We start from the raw sequence: 19,065 nt of genomic DNA, 5'->3' as shown, positions 1-19,065 counted from the left end.
CAAATTCAATGTCAAAAAAATCAATTATTGAATTAAATAATAAATTTAAAAAATCAAGTTTAATCTTTTATTGTATATTATCTTTAAAATTATTAATATTTAAATTAAATTCGAAAAATGAAATAAATAAATATGAAAAAATGATTAAAAAAAATATTCCTTTAAAATATTTAAATTTATATAAAAATTCTTATTTTTGTGAAATTTGTTTAAAATTTCAATTTAATTATTATTTTATTAAACCTTTAAATCATAATTGGATTATTAAATCTAATTTTAAAGATAAAATAGGTTTTAGGAAAAATATTAATGTATTTGGAAGATATTGTGATTTTTGTAAATTAGAGATGGATAAACAGCATAAAAGACTAGGGAATAACATTTCACAATGATTAAGAGATTCGAGGATAAGTGTTAAAAAGGGGATTTTGTAAAGCTCATAAGGAACTGATTTGTTGTTGTACCACTTATATAAAGTTGTATCGATCATGCAATAATGACTCAAAATCCTTCAACACCTGAGCACGAACCCACCGAATAGATCCCAACTGCATCGGATCGATTGGTGTTTCCCACAATGGATTTCCCCGCATTTGGTTGATATATGACAAGATCAGTATTTGCAGTCATTGTAGCCATTTTCTCCAACAATATGAGAACTCAAAGGCTGCACGCTCGTAGGTCGTTATTTCAGAATGCAAAGGTTCATCACGCTACCATGAAATCCCGAGGTATAGCTGTACAAACTATCTAACTAATTATCCAATGTATCATCCTTATGATCTTTCTTAATGGATTAAAAAGTTTAAGCCCAGGTAGACTAGAAAGTTAGGTTAAAAACAATGTCAGCATTGTAAATCTCAATTACAGAGAAGAATTGGTAAGTCAACTCACGGGTCGGTTGGCGGCGTACCAAGCCTTGCTCTTGGTTCTTCTGTGGGGTAAGGGGAATTTGAGTCCTGGTTCGAGGAGTTGTTTGATGTAAGGTCTTCTAATATCTTCCTTCTTTTCAATTTCGGCAACTCTGAGGATTTGTACACTTCTAAATCTAGCTCTGTGTCGAGCGGCCATATCTTGGTACATGGCTTCAACGGCTTCAGCTCGAGAAAGAGCTCTGAATTCTTTGACCATGTTGTGGGTACCTGATCGAGAATCGTATCTGAGCCAAATGGCAAAGTTCTTTACCTTCAATGGCTTCTTCTCGTGGATCTATACATGGCGAAACGGGATACGGATGATGTTTTGATATATTGAGAAATGCGAAAGATTTGGTGAAAATGGGAAAGTGAGGAAAAAGGAAAAATAAGATGAAGAGAAAATGAATGATTAGCACTTAAACCAGCTGACGAGTACGTGACCGAACTTACGACGTTGATAGCAACGATTTCACCGTTGGCTCTCTTAGCCTTCTTCAATTGACGAAGGTAGTACCAGTATCTAGATTTGGCAACAACCTCGTTAGGGGCGAAGATCCTCATTCGGTAGAGCTTAGGCTCTGGAGTAGCCTCGGTGGGGAGGGTTCGTCCAATGACTGAGTATTCGGTGAATCGGCCCATTCTATCAGAGCAAACACAAAGTATCAGTAAAAACTCCTTTTCCATTATAACCTCATTCCATCCAAGTCCTAACCCGTAAGGAGCTCATCCTTCCTAGTCCCTATACCGGCCAAAGTTCCATAGGTAGCTCCGAGGTATTTGCTTTCAATATCATATTATTATCAAGATCATCCATCCTCGTTACTTTTTACAATATTGAGGATGTATGACTTTCTAATATATGATATCTCACCAAATCCTATTTATCGTCAGGATGCAGACATTGCCCCATGTATCTTCCTTGCTACCTATTAATCTTTGGCCGGTATAATTCATCCTCTTGATCCATGATATCCTTTCAGTTGTTGTATCGTCCATTTCAATTCCTTATAAATCCTATACCCACTACTACCAGTTTCTTCTCTTCTAATCTTGTATCGTGTATAGGACTTGCTGCGATGGGAATAAGAACTCATACTCACTTGAAGGGTTTTTTGATGACTTGAAGTATGAAGAAAGGTGTAATTTGCGATATTCAATGATAATTAACTAAACAATGCAGCACCAGCAGCCAGTGAGTGAGCAAGGAGCAGTCAACCGAGTATCCAGGCCAGAGTCAAACTCACAGTCAATCACAATCTGAGCCAGACAGTAAGCGTGGTTTGACGAAAGGGTAAGACGAGATGCTATGGTGAGAGACAACGAAATCAGCATGGAAGCAAAAAGTAATACCCAACGATACTAATGAGGCGGAAAAGCATGACCATGTGATATATAATGACTCGCTTCGGCGCTAAGCTATCGCCGATATCAACGCCAAGTTGTTTTTGTGTGTTTAAACAAAATGATCCCGTGATTTTGCCACTCGGATATGGTTTGTTATGATTACGTATGAAACGCGACATGAGATTGTTGATGACGGTGCTCCAGATAACCAGCCAGTTGAGTTGATTCACTTTGATTTTGTATTGTTTGATATTTGTACAAATCATACATACGGTATTGACATATCACATATCAATGATAATATGACTTCGCCGCACATAATTCGCGTAACATTCATCTGATCAAACTTGATTTGGGTGATATCCCTTTTAGAGGTTGAGTATATGAAGGTTGGCTTTCAGAATGGTGAGTCGATTGAGGCTGAATCAACCACACTTCAACATGCAATCCAGTGACAAAGCGTCAGAATGAGCTATGAAGCTGACAGCATATCATGTGTCTCCTGTCGCCTTTGTCTTTTGCTCTTCTCAACGCCATCGTATCTCTTGCTATTGGAATTCCAATCGACATCATACCCCATTCGCTCGCCTTCAGTCCTCCACATTGAATATATCATCTCCGGAAAGGAAGTCAGATGCGGAGTTCCAGAAGATCCTGGATACCTTTGTGGGCGACAAGGAAACCGTCTTGACGGGCAATCTACCTGATCGTACGTCATGGTCAGCTCCATGTTTGCGGAGCTTGATTAACTATCGGCTTGGACTGACCTGAAGTGCCCTGATGCAGTCCTAGTTGGTTACGAGGCGGATCATAACACCAAGATACTTGATGAAGCCGACTTTGGCGGTGTACGCTCACTATGTGATCAGTATCCGGACCTTGAGCTAGGTCCCACGGATTTGTTTGCATTCTTACAGTGAGTCAACTGATTCGACCAATCTCGATAGTCCAACTAACCATGCGCTCATTCAGAGCTGTACTCAATCGAGATACTTCGAGCCGGTCAGACTCGCCGCCTTCACCTTCACCGATCCCTCACTCGACATCAATGCCACCTTCATCTTTCAAAGCAGCTCAAGCAACACCTGATCAACCCATCTCTCGACGCCGTCGTCACTCTGATAGGATCAAATCTCCTTCAGACTCTTCATCAAGTTCTTCAGGAGATGAAGCAGACGTACGTCCGCGAGGACACCGCCAGACTTCCGCACCACCGAGAACTTTCCCATCCAGTTCAAACGCTGCTCCAGCCCCTCCAAATGGATGGCAACCCATTCGAAAGAAGACACTATCCGATCCAAACCGTTCAGACGGATCTGTCAACTCACCCTTGTCCTCCCGTGTAAGAGCTGCTCCACCCTCGGCCTATGGAGGATTCGCTCGACCAAGTCCAGCAAGTCGAAGACGAAGAGGGTCTTCTGGTGGTCCAGACCAATACGATGATGATAGGAAGTCACCTGAACCCAACAATATGCCGCGTTCAGTCAGCTCAGCGTCAATGGCTACAACTTCCCCTCCAGCGTGGCAAGCGAGATATGATAGTCGACCTACATCACCTTCTTCGCAGGCAGATGAGGTGGATAACACTTCCTTTCACTCTCGAGCTAAATCACCGGGAACCGAAGGCGATGATGAACCGGATCATGCTGAGCCTAACACGTTCATACCAGCCGGTCAACATGAAGATGAGGAGGACATCTATGAAGAGCTGGACGAGGTTGATATGGATATCATGGGACAGGGAGTCAGGAGTGATACGCTCAATCCGAGATTGAGCAGAATATCGGTAAGCTGGCCCTTGCGAATTTTGCGCCATCTCCCTTTAGCAAGCTAATAATCCCATATGACGCAGACGGAATCAACCAATTCGTTGCGCACATCGCACGATACTGTAGCCAGATTACGCAAAGAAAATACAGAATTATTAAGGAAGTTGAAGGAGACGGAGAAAACCTTAGCGGTGCAAGGGTGAGTCGAATTCAGCAAGGCCGTGTCCTAGCGACTGATTTTTGTCAAGTGCGGAAAACGAACGCTTGTATGAAGATCTTCAAGCGAGGTTGGAAGAAGCTCAATCAGAAATTGCTCAGCGACGAAAGGACGAGAAGGATATGAAAGGGAAAGATCGAGCTCAGCTCATTCAAATATCCGGGGTAAGCTGTTGTTTACGTATGATTAATTGAAGGCGGACAGCTGACACACAATCCTGATTCAGTTTGAGGCGGATATCATGAGCCTGCAACGGAGTCTCGAAAATGCCAAGTCTAATCACGCTAGCATGCAGAAGATGTACAATGCTCAATGTGGTGCGTATCTTCGTAAGACGGTCGGCGGTTGAAGTTACTGACGATTTTCTGCAGATGAGGCACAGAGGTTGAGAGATATGCTGAGAGATCGAGATGAGGAGATCCGGACGCTAGAAGACAGTTTGCAAGGTCAAGCGGCTGACGAAGAGAAGGTCAGTCAGCTTTGTTGATCTCGCAAAGGGCAATAAATAACACGCTTTGTAGTTCAACCGAGAGGTGCACGCTCTTGAATCAGAAGTCAAGCGATTGGAGACCGACTTGTCGGTAGCTCGTCAAGCGGAATCCCATCTTGATGTGCAGAAGCAAGAGAACTTGGCTCTTAAGGAGACGATCGATAGGATGCGCTTCGACCTGGATGAAGCCCGAGCTCAAGCTGCCAATGCTGCTGGATCATCCGGTCACCGAGCTCAAGCTAGTGGCTCGTCCGGTGGCGGTACGCTTTCTAGGAATCTGGGAGACGAGCTCAGTAGAAGGCTTATGGATGCCCAAAAGCTTCAGGAAGAAAGTGATGAGGATGAGGTCGTCGAAACGGTCGTAACTACCCAACGTACTAGGGTGAGATACAGATTGGATATATCATAAAAGATAAGCTGACCGTGATACTCGATCAGCAGAAGAAGGGCACTCGAAACGTTGCACAATCAGGTACGACTGCCGAGGAACCTATCTTCAGAATCGAAGAAGGTATACGAGAGTATACAGATGCAAGCCAACAAACCGATTTCGTAGCGGTGCACGAAACCCAAACTGATCAGCCGGAAGCGGGACCATCGCGCACCCGAACAGAAACGCACGAACACCCACCGGCGTATTCGGCTGAACCCGAGCCAATCAATAAAGCTGAATTAATCTCTCAGATCCATCCTAGACGTCCTGGAGATGCAGTGGAAAGCGATGAAGATGTGGATGACGAATATGCCCTTTTGACTAATGCTTTGGGTATGCGATGTACGGTGATTGAAGAGCACATCGACGCCCAAAAAATCGAGAGGCAGAAGCGCGGTCTACCAAGTACGTCAGATTGTTTTCGAAGAAAACGCGGTAATACCTGACAGTCATTGTGTTTCCAGCTTCTCCAAGATCTAGAAATAGGAGTTACTGGTCTGATCAGCGAAAGCAATATAAGTCTGGAATAGTGAACTACATCTTCTATAACACGGATAATTCAGTAAGGGACCAAGTTGGAAAGGTAGCTATGTGTGTTGTAGCTGCTTTTGCTAGTAAGTGCAGATCACATCCAGGCTTTCTGGATCGACTGAAGTCGAAGGGTTTCAAGCTGATGTCGATGGGATTAATAGTTGGACTTGTTACTGGTTCTCATATTTATTCGACTCCCACAGGAATACATGCAAGAGATTATCAGCTTTTCGCTCAAATGAACACTTTAGCTGGAGCTGCAGGAGTAGGCGAGGGTTTCCTACCCATGGGCGTTCTCGGTGTGGTAGAACAAGGTGCAAGGATGATAGCGGGAAATGGCAGAATCCCGACATGATGGATCGAAGCCAAGATAGTCGCAACAGACAATAAAGGACTCTAATCTATGACTTCTCGCGGTTCCCGGGATCGGTTGTTGTGTATAATATAAATTGTAGATCATACCGTTTCGATATAATGATAATCGGGCCTCTATAGTACCAGGTTTATAACGATAATAATGATTATATACCATGATAACGATAATGTAACGCTCATTTCACCATGTCTCTACCCGGATCCGCCATCATGCTGCTTTATCAATCTGTCACTGCAATGATCCGTCTGAAGGTCAATGTTATACTTCAAATAATGCTTAGATGTATATATATATTCCATATCACGTAACGCGCCTGCGTAGAAGTAAGACACTTTTACCTTCTCCACGCTATTTAAGCGTTGTTTGCGAGACATGAATTCACGTAAGAAATCCTTAAGCCACATTTAGAAGGAGTCGACGCCACTCTAGTTTGTGCGCGAATTGTCGAATTGAAATCCGAAGTACAGTTTTTCTTGTGAGCGCGTTAATTGAATTCGTACTATTGTACAGTAGGATGAGATGTATCTAGTATGATCAGATCAGGAATAGAATCAGTTCAAAGATGATGTTTCTCTATATGATATTTTGTCAATTCTCTTGGCATTTAGAAAAGTAACACTAAGGTTTAGTTTTCCCGAAAATCAATTTAGTTACAAACCCCCTCCTTTATACTTACCCGAAAGGTATTATAATGATCGATGGCACTGCCTTAAATTACAATTTGTATACGGCCGTAAAAAATGCATCATTAAAATGATTTAGTATTTGAATTAGAAAAGAGAAATGTATCAAGCTAAGCTTCTTATTTACAAAGTCGTTATTATGTCGTTATAATTATTTGTTCTGGATTTTCCAAATGACATATTTAGAAAAGATGTAACCGATATATATACAAAAGGGAAAAAAAAAGGGACGTAGATTAGGCACAAAAAGAAATAGTCAATTAGGTTATATATGCTTATAGGGAATTTTGATTTAGGAATTACGTCGGTCAAAGATACTACCTTAAGTTTACTACTTCATACAATTCTTTTTTTTTTCTTTGGAATAATAACTTTTTGGAGCGTGATTTTCCGTGTCTTCTGTTCCTACCGTATTTCTTCATTATAATATTGTGTAAACATACAAAGTCAACATTAGTAGACTAATTTTTATAGATCATTAAATTCAATATTAGACTACTAACCATTAATCAATCTCATTTGAATATTTTGCTGGAATAAATTATAGAACAAGGTGCAAATTCTTAAAGACACTCACTCATCCATCCATTCAGGGAACTTTGAAATTCCCGAAACGTACAACGTATCGTACCAACAATTAATCCCCAACGTAAATTACAACAACTGCAAAGTCGAATATCATCCTTATCCATTCCTTACTTTCGATAACAAGTGTCCTCATCGCGGTTGTAACAGAAGCTTCTCCATAGACTTGCTATAGAGTGATCATCATCAGGACCGCCATCCTTCTCTCGATCGGCAAGATTAGAAAAGATCTGGAATCGGTGTTTCAGGTGACTAATTGGAAACTGTATTTCTATCGATCAATTGACTTAAAATCTTTAGAAAGCATAGAATAGAAAGAAATATAGATATATTATACATAAAAGTGTATTGGAAAGGTAATAGGATAGACGGACAGGGACGGGAACGACTAATTAAAGGAATATTGTTTATTAGACTTAGCTTTTATTGTCTAAAAATATCAATAAATAAAATCAATAGAATACAATCTGAATCAAAAAGTACTAGAAGCCGTTTCATAAATTGTATCAAAGTCAAAACTAAAGATTCTTGCTATTCCTCATCGAAGTTCATCAATCTATATATCAATTTAATTTGTATATACAGCTTTTAGCAATCGGGTTTTTTTGGACTCTATTATAGATAATTTTGACAATCTTTAATTGTAAATATTGGGTCATCATTAGAATTATATTTCCAAATTTGAATCGATCTCAATTTCAATTTTAGAATAAAATGTCACGTAATCAATTCTTCAACCGTAAATTGATATTATAAAATACTTTAACACTGTGTTTGGTGATTGTGTATACTTCCCTTGTGAATAGATGGACATAATCGGATCTATGCTTGGATTTCTCGAACATTTTCGGATATGTTAGAACCTATAATATCTTTGCCTAGCTTGGCTAGCATATCGAATACATTGAATAATAGGAATAACCTTGCGGCTGATTTAGGAAAAATAGCACTTGCAAGTCAAGTAACTAGAAGCGATGATGATGTTTGGGTATCTATAGTGAACGTCGTTATACTGGTGAGCGTTTTTTAATCATTTATCGCTCTACAACAAGGAGGAGAAACTTTTTGGAGCCCGAATTTGTTTGGCTGACAACTTGAAATAATTTTGATTTAGTGCTTTACAATACTTGGATCGGGTATGATCTTGGTCTCTATGTTCTATCTGGAAGTTTTCCGCGCGAGACCTGGAACAACAAGAACAAGAATTGTACAAGCTTTGATAGTTAGCGATTTCCTATTAGGGTGAGTTTAGCAATTTTTGTTTTTCCCGTCCTTTGGATGCTCTCACGATCATCTTGCCTGACGTCAGCTGACGAAGCGTTATCACCTTGGTATAGCATCATTGGTCTTGTCAGTTCCTGTCTCTTGCTGCAAGGAAATGGTGAACGCATGGCACACGGTTCAGTCTCTTGTGATGGACTTGGTCTTCTATTAACCACAATCCTGTGGACTGGTGAGCCTTAGGATTTCTTTCGTAGTGCCGACTGACTAACCTAATATTCTTGCTTGGCTATTGCAGAACATGGATGGACATTGATATTAGCTGTTGCCACTTTCATGATTCTGATCTACGTAAGTTTGCTTCTTCCTTAGTATGGCTACTCCTGGTGCTTATTGCGATTCAACCTGTTCAGCCATTACATTGGTTCACATTGTGGATGGAACAAAGATGGTATTATCTTTGGGCAGTCGGTAAATCTTCTTCCTCCATATTGAATACACGATCATTTGCTAATATAAATCCGGCATGAACAGTCTGGGTAATATCGATCGCTGTAGGAGTTATGGGATACGAACTTTATGGCTTCTACCCTTGTAAGATGATATTTGCCATTCTGTCGGATCATTTCTCACACACCGCTGACCTTTCGCTGCTTTTTGTATAGCTGCAGGGACTTGCTTTTACGGCGCAAATGCCGGACTGTATTCCGAACTGATGCAGTTCATTCCAAGGTGAGTGAGATAATACTACGTTGTATCAAGTCGTGAGCTAAATTGGACTATATAGATGTGTGGTTTGTATTGTCATAACTGTACTTTATGCGAGATTGTATATCTTCTTGAAACGACCCGACAAAATTAGATTACCTGGTTCGAATTCTGCGAGTGGACCTTACGAAACTGTCAGTATGCCTACTCAAAGGAGGAAAAGTTCTATTCCGTTTAGAGGTCGACTCGGTTCTTTGATACCTTTCAAGAAGAAACGAGGAAGTAGTGGCGAAGTGCTATCCCCATCACCAGCAGAACAAGAACAACAGGACTCAGAATTGTCAACCTCGGCATCTGCTTCTAATGAGCCGATGCAAACTGAAGCGAAACTACCATCTGGAGCCATTCTCTCCACAAATAATGAGAAAGAAAATCTATCAAGTAGAAAGCCTTCAGAGATTGGAAGATCCTTAACACCCGCTAAGGACATTCCACCTTGGGAAAAAGTAGAATTACCAGCTTTCCAAGTTGATGGAGAACGTTTCGGAGGACCCTCAGCAAATAATAATACTCAACAATCATCTATATGGAGTGGTTGGAGAGGTATGGGAAGTAGTAGTGGCAGAAAAAGATCATCAACTACTACTGCGAATTCTGGAAATACAAGTGCGGTCACAACCAATATACATTCACCTTCTAGGTTAAATTCGATTTCAAATTCCATACATAATCAAAAAAATCAGAATAGTATTGAAGATTCATCAAACCCAACTTCAACGAATTTAAGAGTTTCGCCTCCGGGATTATATGTTCCTCGTATGCCATCTATACCATCTGAAGATCATGTAATAGCCCCAACAAGCGCTGTTATACGGCATCAAAGGAATTCAACAGACGATACAATGATAAGTAGCGGATTTCTAGAGGATAAGAAAAGAAAGAAATCTGTCCAATTACCACCGCCTTTATCACTTTCACCTAAAAGTAACGCATCTTCTTCACCTGAAATTGGATTTTCACCTAAAATAGATAATAGATCTAGACCATCTGTAACTATTTCAGATGATATACCGGTTACCATAATTGAAAGTACACCGACGATGGATGAAAATATACCTTTCCCATCTCAAGAATATGGAAGGAGGAAAGATACTCCAACTATGATTTTGCCTCCACGTAGTGCAAATCCATGGGCAGGTAAAAGTCCATCTCAACCTAATACACCTGGAGCAGGTTCAGGGATTGCTCAGCAAAATTTTCAATTGAATTTTACCTCGACAACAAGTAATCAAGGAAAATCTTCAGATCAATCACAACTTGCAAACGATGAAGAATTCAATGACAATAATGAAGAAGAAGAAGATGAAGATGAATGGGATTTAGCTAGAATGTTAGCACAACCACCACCTAATTCACATTTACCAGATGATAGATTTTTACCAAATCAATCAAGAAATAGTAGAGGAGAAACATATGAATTAGTACCAGAAAGTATGAGTAGTTATCTAAATAGAAAAACTGCTTTATTAATGTTATGGTTTCCACTTGGATATTTATTTTTATTTTCAGTTTCATTAATCCGAATAATTTATGATTTTGCTGGACAACCTCCTACATCATTAAGAGCAATTTCAAAATGGATGATTTTAGCACAAGGTATTTTAGATGCAATAATTTATGGAATTGTAGAATGGCATACAAAAAGAGTTGTACGTAAAAAAGTTAAAAAAGGTACTTTTTCTTCTTCTCAGCCTGGTACAAGTAATTCAAATCAAATTACAAGTGGAATAAGAAATAAATCAAAAAATTTTACAAATGGGTTTTTAAAAAATTTAGGTAATTCAACAACAACAAGTAAAAATGGAATTAAATCAAATCAACAAAAAGAAGAAGGAGAAATAGGAATTAATTCAATTAATTCAATTAATTCAAATAAAATTAATAATAATAATAATAATAATAATAATAAACAAGGAGGAGGAGGAAATGGAAATTCATCATCTTCTTCTTTTTTTATTCCTGAAAAAAATCAAAGTCAAATTAATTCATTAACTGAATGGAATCAAAATTTTTCAATTGGTTCAATTCAAGAAGATATACCTTTTCAAATAATAAATTCAAATAATAATAATAATAAAGGAAGTTTTTTCATAAATTCTTATTCAAATGGAAATGAAAAAAATAGAAAAGGTTCAGAAAGTCCTTTAGGTGGTGTTGTTGTTGATAACAATAACAATAATAATAAAGAAATTAATTCAAATACTCCTAAAATATAATTTGGTAAAAACTTTCACTTTTTTAATTATTATCATTATTATTGAAATTTTTTGTAATTCTATAATGACCTTTGATTTTCAATTTGCATGTTGACATTATTTGTTTTATCGCATTTTTTCATTTTGACTTCAACTCAATCAAATCCATACCTTCTTATCATATTATATGATATTACTTAAAATATATATACTGTATCATGCATATAATTCGGATTTATTCATCTCAATTTCGTACATATCCCCTGTAAATTTGCCCACAAACCAAGCAGTGTAATCTATTTACAATATGCTATTGTCCCGCAGCCCAAGTTTCAGAGCTTTTAAATCTTTCTCCTTCTGTACCACCCCATTCAACAGGTCCTGAATTAGTGGATTTGTCAATATGAAATGGTAGATCCCTTACTACGTTAGAAATCAGTGTGGGAAAGGGAGATTGATTTAGAGCGAATCGATCATATGTGGTAGAGGTACCATAAGCAATCATTGCTGTTTGAATCAGGCTACAGCAAAGCTATCAACGTTTTGATCCGGATTGTTAATGATTGTGAAGCTCGGATGGAAACCGGAGGGACGGAATGATCGTTATATGATGAGTCGAAAGAGGGGAAGAAAGAAAGACAAGCTCACACATCGGATGTTAATCCTTTTATAGGACTACCAGTAGTTCGGAACCGCTAGGAAATGATGATCAGTTACGTCAATTGAGATCCTGAAGAGATGAGTGTAGATGGCTCACGTGCATCCTATACTCTCCAATGGTCTAAAGGTGATGATCAGTAAGAGGCAATACAATGAGTAGCATAGTGATACTCACGCCTATTCTATCATTGGTAGACTGAAACAATATCAGCTAGAGCTACTACTGCTGAATGGCCAGCTGGTGTCTCAATACTCACATGATACTTTTCTTCATGTGGCCACCATTCTCCGCCTATATCTACTAATTCAGCCGAGTCTTTTGCATCAAGTTTACCGGTTAAACACCCTTTGAGAGGATGAGTGAATATAGCATCTACCTCATCTGGATTGGGTCTGAGGTCATCGAGCAAAGAGGGATCCGAGATAAAGCATACCACCGCTGTTGTACATATGACAAATAAATCAGCTTTGCTGATAAATGAACATCTTCAAACGAAAGCTGAATGTACGTGTTACCACAATATGATTTTTCATATGCGAATTTAGAGGTAAAATCGTCATGACTTGTTCTAAAGTTGTCAAATAATGTATCGATGGGTGATCTAGAGGTAATCCAACTTCTTCAAACGCTTCTCTACGCTACACGCGACCATAAGACAATCAATTTGAGACTGATTATCGGTCCATTATAACATCAACATCGATACGTACAGCTGTATGTATGACATCTAAATCTTCCGGATCAACTTTACCTCCGGGTAATGCCTATCAGGATAAATGAGCTTAATAAGAGGTTTCATAATGGTCATCTCACAGTTTGAGAAGGATGTCGCCTACATAGCTATTATCAGCGTTCTTTTTACCTTAGACGAAAAAAGTCATAGCTCACCTCATAGTCTTAGCTCTGGTTGTCAATAAAACATGCAATTTATCATCACCCGCTTTCTGATATAGAGCAACAAGAACAGCTGCTTGTTTTACTAAGCCCAAACTATAACATCATGACATCTTTGGTTATTTCAACGAACTCAATCTGGCCTGTAAATCACTTACTCGGTTATTGGAGGAGCTTGAAAGGTTGTAAGATTTCGTAAGCACGTGATTGATTCTTTCGATAGACCTCTGAGACATTCTTCTGGGATTTTTGCAAAGTCATCTTCATGGGATTTCAGGTTTCCATTCGGGATGGAAAGGGGAGTGTCTGAGATAGGAAGCGTCATGCAAATGGATTTTACGGACGAAAAATATGGTTGAGAGGTAGGAGACGATTATCCAACTGTCATATAAAAATGCTATATGATAGCAATTCCAAATTCGCGTTGTTATGTACGAGGAGATTGATCAATATATGTGGAAGTGACGTATTAAGAAGGTATAGTGCTTGATTCCTCCAAGGGAACCTTTGATACTTTTACTGGAACGAACAAGCTTTATACCACCTTTGTTTGGGTTTCTCCTTGCGACCGTACAATAATGTCGACAGTTGCCTCTCACCTAAAATCGAATCTCCCTTCTTTTCTGAGCTGTACGCTGGATGAAATGTGATCTCAATGAGTGCGATGCAGGTCAAGTCGCAGGATATAGATTGAAGATACATGTAATATTCAGCATGGGGGAGGTATAAATGGGGACGAGCAAAGTGGAGGTCTGGACGAGCGAGTCTTATGAAATGGGTTGAGCGGCAGAACCCGCCAGTCACGTGTTAAATTGTCTTTATATATGTCAACCAATCTTAGTTCAAGCAATGAATGAATGGTTGACGCGTTCGAAGCCACTTTTGCTCATGTTCACTTTAATCACGACGCGTAAAAAGCAATAGTCCATCGACATTATTTTGACCAAAGCTGAATTGAAAGTAATAAGCACAACTATCCTCACGATACTCATTCAGACTGTCTACGATCACTTAACCCAGCCTTCCTCTTTCAGACGCAAACCCGATCGGCTAATACAAACCATGTTTCGACCTTCAACGCGTCATAATATTCCATCTTCGTCTTCCAATCCAGCTCTAGAAGTGAAACTCAATAAACGTCAATCAGGTATAGGATCAAGTGGAAATGGAGGACCAAGTTCAAGATATCCATATAGATTGAACTTGTAAGTACATTGAAACTTATATATAGTGTTCATAAAGCGTGCTAAGATAAAGTGATTTTAAAGTTACGAACGTCCGCCTACACTTGATATAACTTTAGAAGAATTTGAAACTTTTGCAATTGCTCGTTTAAGAGTTCTTTCTCAAATTGAATCATTATCACATCGATCTTTACCTTTTGCTCAATTACAATCATCAATAACGAATTATACAAAACAACATTTATTATTAAGTAGTAATACAGCTAGGAATGCTAATTTAGATGAAGAAAGGAGGAAAGATGAAATTGGTCATTGGGTTTTACGATTAAGTTTTTGTAGAAGGTAAGTGAGAGAGAAACAGGAATAGATCAAGAAGCAATTTCACTGGTCAAATCTTCGTGGATATATATTGATTATATTTATACGTTTAGTCCTGATTTGAGAGCAAGATTTGTTCGATCGGAACTAGCATTGTTCAGGAATCGATTTGAGACTGATGATGTCAATGAAAGAGCACAATTCTTAAGATCATTAGAATTTGATTGGCAAATAGTGGATGAAAATGAGAAGATGCGATATGAGAAAGAATTAAGAAATTGTATGTGGGAGAAAAAAGATGATGCCTTCAGGAGTGAGAGTTGGTTCAAAGTAAGTGATATGATTTCCATATGTCGAGCAATTTCTCTGAAAGCACACACACTGATAATGAAACTTCAGGTACCGTGGTATACCGTACCGGATTTGGTTGGATCACGTAGAGTCTTCATACGTGCAGGTATGGCATATGTACCCCAAAGTCTACAAATATCCCTCGTGCTTCAGGCGTTTGCTAGTCGATTAGAAAAGGCATTGGAGGTGAGTCAAGCAATTAACCTACCCTCTAATATCATTCAACTTCATTGTGTATAGTGTATTTGCTGATTCGTAATACATAGCTTACCGCCAAAAACCTTCCACGACTTGATGAAGATGATCGATTGGGTCCAGTAATAGATCACTTAGCATCTTCATTCCTTTCTGGAGTCGCTTCGTCAGATTATCAATCTTCCGATTCTGAAGGGGCTCAAGGTGTTGTAACCGCTGAAATGGTAGATGATGTCGCTCGTAAACATTTCCCACCATGTATGAGGAATTTATATGATAGATTGAAAAGGGATCACCATCTGAAACATTTCGGAAGGTTACAATTGGGCTTATTTCTGAAGGTGAGTTGAAGTCGTTGAACTCGCAGGTGGGCGTAAGGACTGCTTTGAATGCAAATTGCTAAATCGTAACCACTTAGGGGGTTGGTTTACCACTTGACGAAGCTGTCGTTTTCTGGAGAAGAATGTATGGCGCCACGATGAGTGATGATAAATTCAACAAAGAATATAAATATAATATAAGGCATTCATATGGACAAGAAGGAAAGAGAACAAATTATCCTCCAAAGAGGTGAGTTGAAATTGTTCTCTTTAGTTTTTTGCCAAGGGAAAAAGATTAGCTGAATTAGAATGACCCGAATAGTTGTCAACAAATATTAACACAAAATCAACCTGGAACACAAGATTCTCATGGTTGTCCTTTTCGACATTTTTCACCTGAAAATTTATCTTCATTTTTATCTAACACTTATCCACAAATAGATAGAAGTAGTTTAGAAATGAAAGATATTTTAGATTCAGTTAAAAATACGCATTATCATGTAGCTTGTACTAGAGTTTTCGAATTAACTCATGGTATTAAAAAAGGAGATGGACTTGGGGATGGTGAAAGTGTTGCTCATCCTAATAAATGGGTTGATAAAAGTCGCGAATTAGAGAAGTGAGTTGTATATCCTGCAAAGCAGATTAGAGATATACTATTCAGGCTGACTGATGATACCTTTTTTCAGAGATATCATAGATAGAATAAAGAATAAAGAAGATTCGGATGAGATGATGATTGATTCGTAAATTGGCATGGTTGTATATTAATAATCGCAGCATGAGACTGCGTGTCGATGGGTTTGATTACCTGCATGCATATGTGTAGACTATATAATATATATATATATATATGTGATTATATGTATACCAATTATACTACTGGATATTATGCGTCTGACCCATTTGTTGATTTACGAGTACGCTTTGTCCGATTACCCCGTGCCTGATTTGTTTTGTTTTGTTTACATGTTTCAGTTGATTGAATATCATAATAATACGCGGACCCATCATCTGAGAGAATAAATCAAATATTAATCAACAATCAACCTATGGGTATTCTTAAATGGATGATGCATGCGATATATCCTTTCTTCTCCTCTTTCATATATCGTGCTTTGAATTCCCGCCACTTAGTGACTATACATTAGTCTTCCTTTGATCAATTGGTAATAAGACAATAATACAACACGGAGCCCTCCTCGCAGATTGAAATGATCACTTGGCGACTACTTGAAACCTCACGACAAAGCGATCAATCACACTAAATCTATCAAAGAGCTATAAACAGAAGACAAATCATCAACTTCTCAAACACTTCGTCATTGTAAGGCTCACAACATCGTTAATTCCAGCTGGCGTATTATTACTTCATCAACTAGATTATCATAGATCAACTTAAGGCTCTCTTGACTCGTAACCACTGGACAACGATTATTTCCCACCGAGCAATGTCGCCCTACCCTCTTTCTCAAGGGGAGGATTCAGTACCTTCTACTACACCCGAATCCACATATATGGATACTTTCTCCCCTCCTACACCACTTTTGGAAACTCCTTCTTTCGAAAATCCCCCTCAAACAGAATATGATTATGAAGATGAACATGAAAATATTGAAGAAATACTTGAACCTTCTTCTCCTACTTCCGAAGTTGGTATCATAAATGAGAATTTATCACTCACTTTAAGCGATGTAAATAAAGACCCAATATTGAGTGATTTAGCTCATAAACAATCTTTTTCAACTTTAACCAGTGAACCGAGAAATCTGACTGGACCAACCTTCAAAGCTCGACCTGCGCCTGTGACTTCCGATGTCGTCAGACCGAGAATGACAAAATCTTCTGCTTTAAGAGCTGGATTGAATTGGGATGATATTAAACCGAAATCAACTGTTGCAGAAGGGGAAGAAGTTAGCAATACACCTGGGTACAGAAGGGTTGGATTAGGTATTGTGAGTTGCCCTTTCTCAGCTGTACTGCTGACTTTTCTTTGGCTGTCAGATGTACTTTCCTGTCATATGCTTACCACATATGCCAATAGTCTATTCCGTCCTTAGCTTCCCCAAGTATAACACCCCGTCCTACCAGATCGTCTCAACTTCGCTCTAGAGTCGATGCGCCCGCCTCGCCTTCCATCAAATCGCCCATCTCTCAATCTACCGGCCCAAATCTCCAAAGAGCATTGTCAGTACCCTTAATTTCTTGTCTAGGTAGTCCAGCAATACTACCACGGCAGAATCGTACATCAGCACTAAGGGCAGCCGGCGAGAAAGGGAATGCAGGATATAGGGATTTCGAGAAGTTGCAACAAGAAAAAGCCGCTCAAAAAGTTAAAGAAGCTATAGCGATCGACAATAAGGCAAAAAGTAGAAAAGAAAGAGAGGAAAGAAGAAAGACCATCGGAGCTGGATTAAGCTGCTTCGAGAAACCTTCTATGGAAGTAAAACAGAACAAGACTTCTGCTCTCCGAGCTGCTGGAGAGAAAGGCAATGCAGGCTATAGGAATTTTGAGAGGATTCAAGCGGAGAAAGAAGCACAAATGCTCAAAGCACAATCGTCGCTGGATAATAGGGAGAAGTCTAAAAAGGAAAGAGAGGAAAGGAGAAAAACTTTGGGTTTAAATGTTATTGCGTTAAATGAGCCTGAAATTCCTGTAAAGCATAATAAGGCTTCTGCATTAAGAGCAGCTGGCGAAAAGGGAAATAATGGATATAGGAATTATGAAAAATTACAGGCTGAAAAAGAGGCGGCGAAGTCGATGGCGGAGATTGCTAAGGAAAACAAGGAGAGAGCCAAGAAGGAAAGAGAGGAAAGGAGAAAAACGTTTAGCATCACACCAGGTAAACCACTCATTGTAAGTCTATTGATTCTATCGCGATTTTAATGTACGACCATAAAAGCCTGATTTCGTTGATCAATTTCGATAGACTCCTCGTCTGAATAAGACTTCTCTTTTACGCACGAATCGCTCAAAATCCATTTCATCAATATCTTCGCTGAAATCACCCGTCTCTGCTCATCCACGCTCAAGACCATCCACCAGCCATACATTGATTAGAACTACATCAGCCTTCAATGTCAGTAGCGCCGACGATGTCAGTATTGACAAGAAGATTCAAGCGAGTGTGAAAAGCTTGGGCAAGCCAAGTATCGTGAGTATAGCTTGTATTGCTTGATTGCGTGAATATGAGCTCAGCTTCACTTCATACACTATTAGACGCCCCGTCTCAACAGAACAGCAATATTACGTACCCCGAAGACATTAGGGGGATCAAATACTGATACACGACCCCTATTACCATCGCCTGCTTCTGCAACTCCTGTTCAGCGTAGAATCAACATACCGACTTTCCTGAGAAGTGTAGCTTCTTCTTCAAGCGTAACCCAGTTGCCAATGTCACCTGGTCAAGAGCCTAGACCTACCAAAGCGAGCTTGCTCCGAGCTGAGCTTGGCAACAGAGCAATTTCTGGTTCTTGATCAACACACAGCAGATCAGAGGAGAATCAGGGTTGATCATAAAGCAGTAATACCATAGGACGCAAGTGTTATGGCATAATTGAGTACGCGTTGACCATAAAAATGATTATAAATCAGATCTTTCGGCGTGCC

At 39.2% G+C, this 19,065-nt stretch overlaps 6 protein-coding genes across 6 annotated transcripts; 4 read left to right on the top strand and 2 right to left on the bottom strand.

Moving 5' to 3' along the window:
- Window positions 1-805: 805 nt before the first annotated feature.
- I206_101977 (60S ribosomal protein eL20) lies at window positions 806-1,556 on the bottom strand (the record flags this gene model as incomplete). The annotated part of the gene is made up of 3 exons (XM_019158627.1): window positions 806-820; window positions 895-1,209; window positions 1,368-1,556. 3 exons carry the CDS (start codon window positions 1,554-1,556, stop codon window positions 806-808), a joined length of 519 nt encoding a protein of 172 aa, XP_019008373.1.
- Window positions 1,557-2,754: 1,198 nt separating this feature from the next.
- On the top strand, window positions 2,755-6,056 carry I206_101976 (uncharacterized protein; the record flags this gene model as incomplete). Its single annotated transcript, XM_019158628.1, has 12 exons — window positions 2,755-2,799; window positions 2,856-2,970; window positions 3,048-3,177; window positions 3,234-4,047; window positions 4,114-4,229; window positions 4,279-4,411; window positions 4,474-4,564; window positions 4,619-4,716; window positions 4,769-5,119; window positions 5,179-5,575; window positions 5,635-5,784; window positions 5,863-6,056. 12 exons carry the CDS (start codon window positions 2,755-2,757, stop codon window positions 6,054-6,056), a joined length of 2,634 nt encoding a protein of 877 aa, XP_019008374.1.
- A 2,142-nt stretch (window positions 6,057-8,198) lies between these two features.
- On the top strand, window positions 8,199-11,550 carry I206_101975 (uncharacterized protein; the record flags this gene model as incomplete). Its single annotated transcript, XM_019158629.1, has 8 exons — window positions 8,199-8,360; window positions 8,460-8,587; window positions 8,683-8,798; window positions 8,865-8,917; window positions 8,980-9,037; window positions 9,101-9,160; window positions 9,232-9,298; window positions 9,354-11,550. The coding sequence occupies 8 exons, from the start codon at window positions 8,199-8,201 to the stop codon at window positions 11,548-11,550; spliced, it is 2,841 nt and encodes a 946-aa protein (XP_019008375.1).
- Window positions 11,551-11,839: 289 nt separating this feature from the next.
- I206_101974 (uncharacterized protein) lies at window positions 11,840-13,409 on the bottom strand (the record flags this gene model as incomplete). The annotated part of the gene is made up of 10 exons (XM_019158630.2): window positions 11,840-12,050; window positions 12,178-12,224; window positions 12,287-12,310; window positions 12,365-12,385; window positions 12,447-12,628; window positions 12,699-12,828; window positions 12,901-12,954; window positions 13,004-13,022; window positions 13,079-13,180; window positions 13,243-13,409. The coding sequence occupies 10 exons, from the start codon at window positions 13,407-13,409 to the stop codon at window positions 11,840-11,842; spliced, it is 957 nt and encodes a 318-aa protein (XP_019008376.2).
- A 737-nt stretch (window positions 13,410-14,146) lies between these two features.
- On the top strand, window positions 14,147-16,202 carry I206_101973 (uncharacterized protein; the record flags this gene model as incomplete). Its single annotated transcript, XM_019158631.1, has 8 exons — window positions 14,147-14,289; window positions 14,353-14,610; window positions 14,700-14,916; window positions 14,986-15,123; window positions 15,204-15,473; window positions 15,551-15,702; window positions 15,775-16,071; window positions 16,142-16,202. 8 exons carry the CDS (start codon window positions 14,147-14,149, stop codon window positions 16,200-16,202), a joined length of 1,536 nt encoding a protein of 511 aa, XP_019008377.1.
- Window positions 16,203-16,903: 701 nt separating this feature from the next.
- I206_101972 (uncharacterized protein) lies at window positions 16,904-18,933 on the top strand (the record flags this gene model as incomplete). Its single annotated transcript, XM_019158632.1, has 4 exons — window positions 16,904-17,407; window positions 17,497-18,309; window positions 18,383-18,607; window positions 18,673-18,933. The coding sequence occupies 4 exons, from the start codon at window positions 16,904-16,906 to the stop codon at window positions 18,931-18,933; spliced, it is 1,803 nt and encodes a 600-aa protein (XP_019008378.1).
- Between the last annotated feature and the right edge of the window lie 132 nt (window positions 18,934-19,065).

This window comes from Kwoniella pini, chromosome 2 (genome assembly GCF_000512605.2).
Source record: "Kwoniella pini CBS 10737 chromosome 2, complete sequence".
Taxonomy (NCBI): Eukaryota; Fungi; Basidiomycota; class Tremellomycetes; order Tremellales; family Cryptococcaceae; genus Kwoniella; species Kwoniella pini.
The sequence above is the reverse complement of the archived record's forward strand: the minus strand, read 5'-3'. Positions and strand labels throughout refer to the sequence as shown.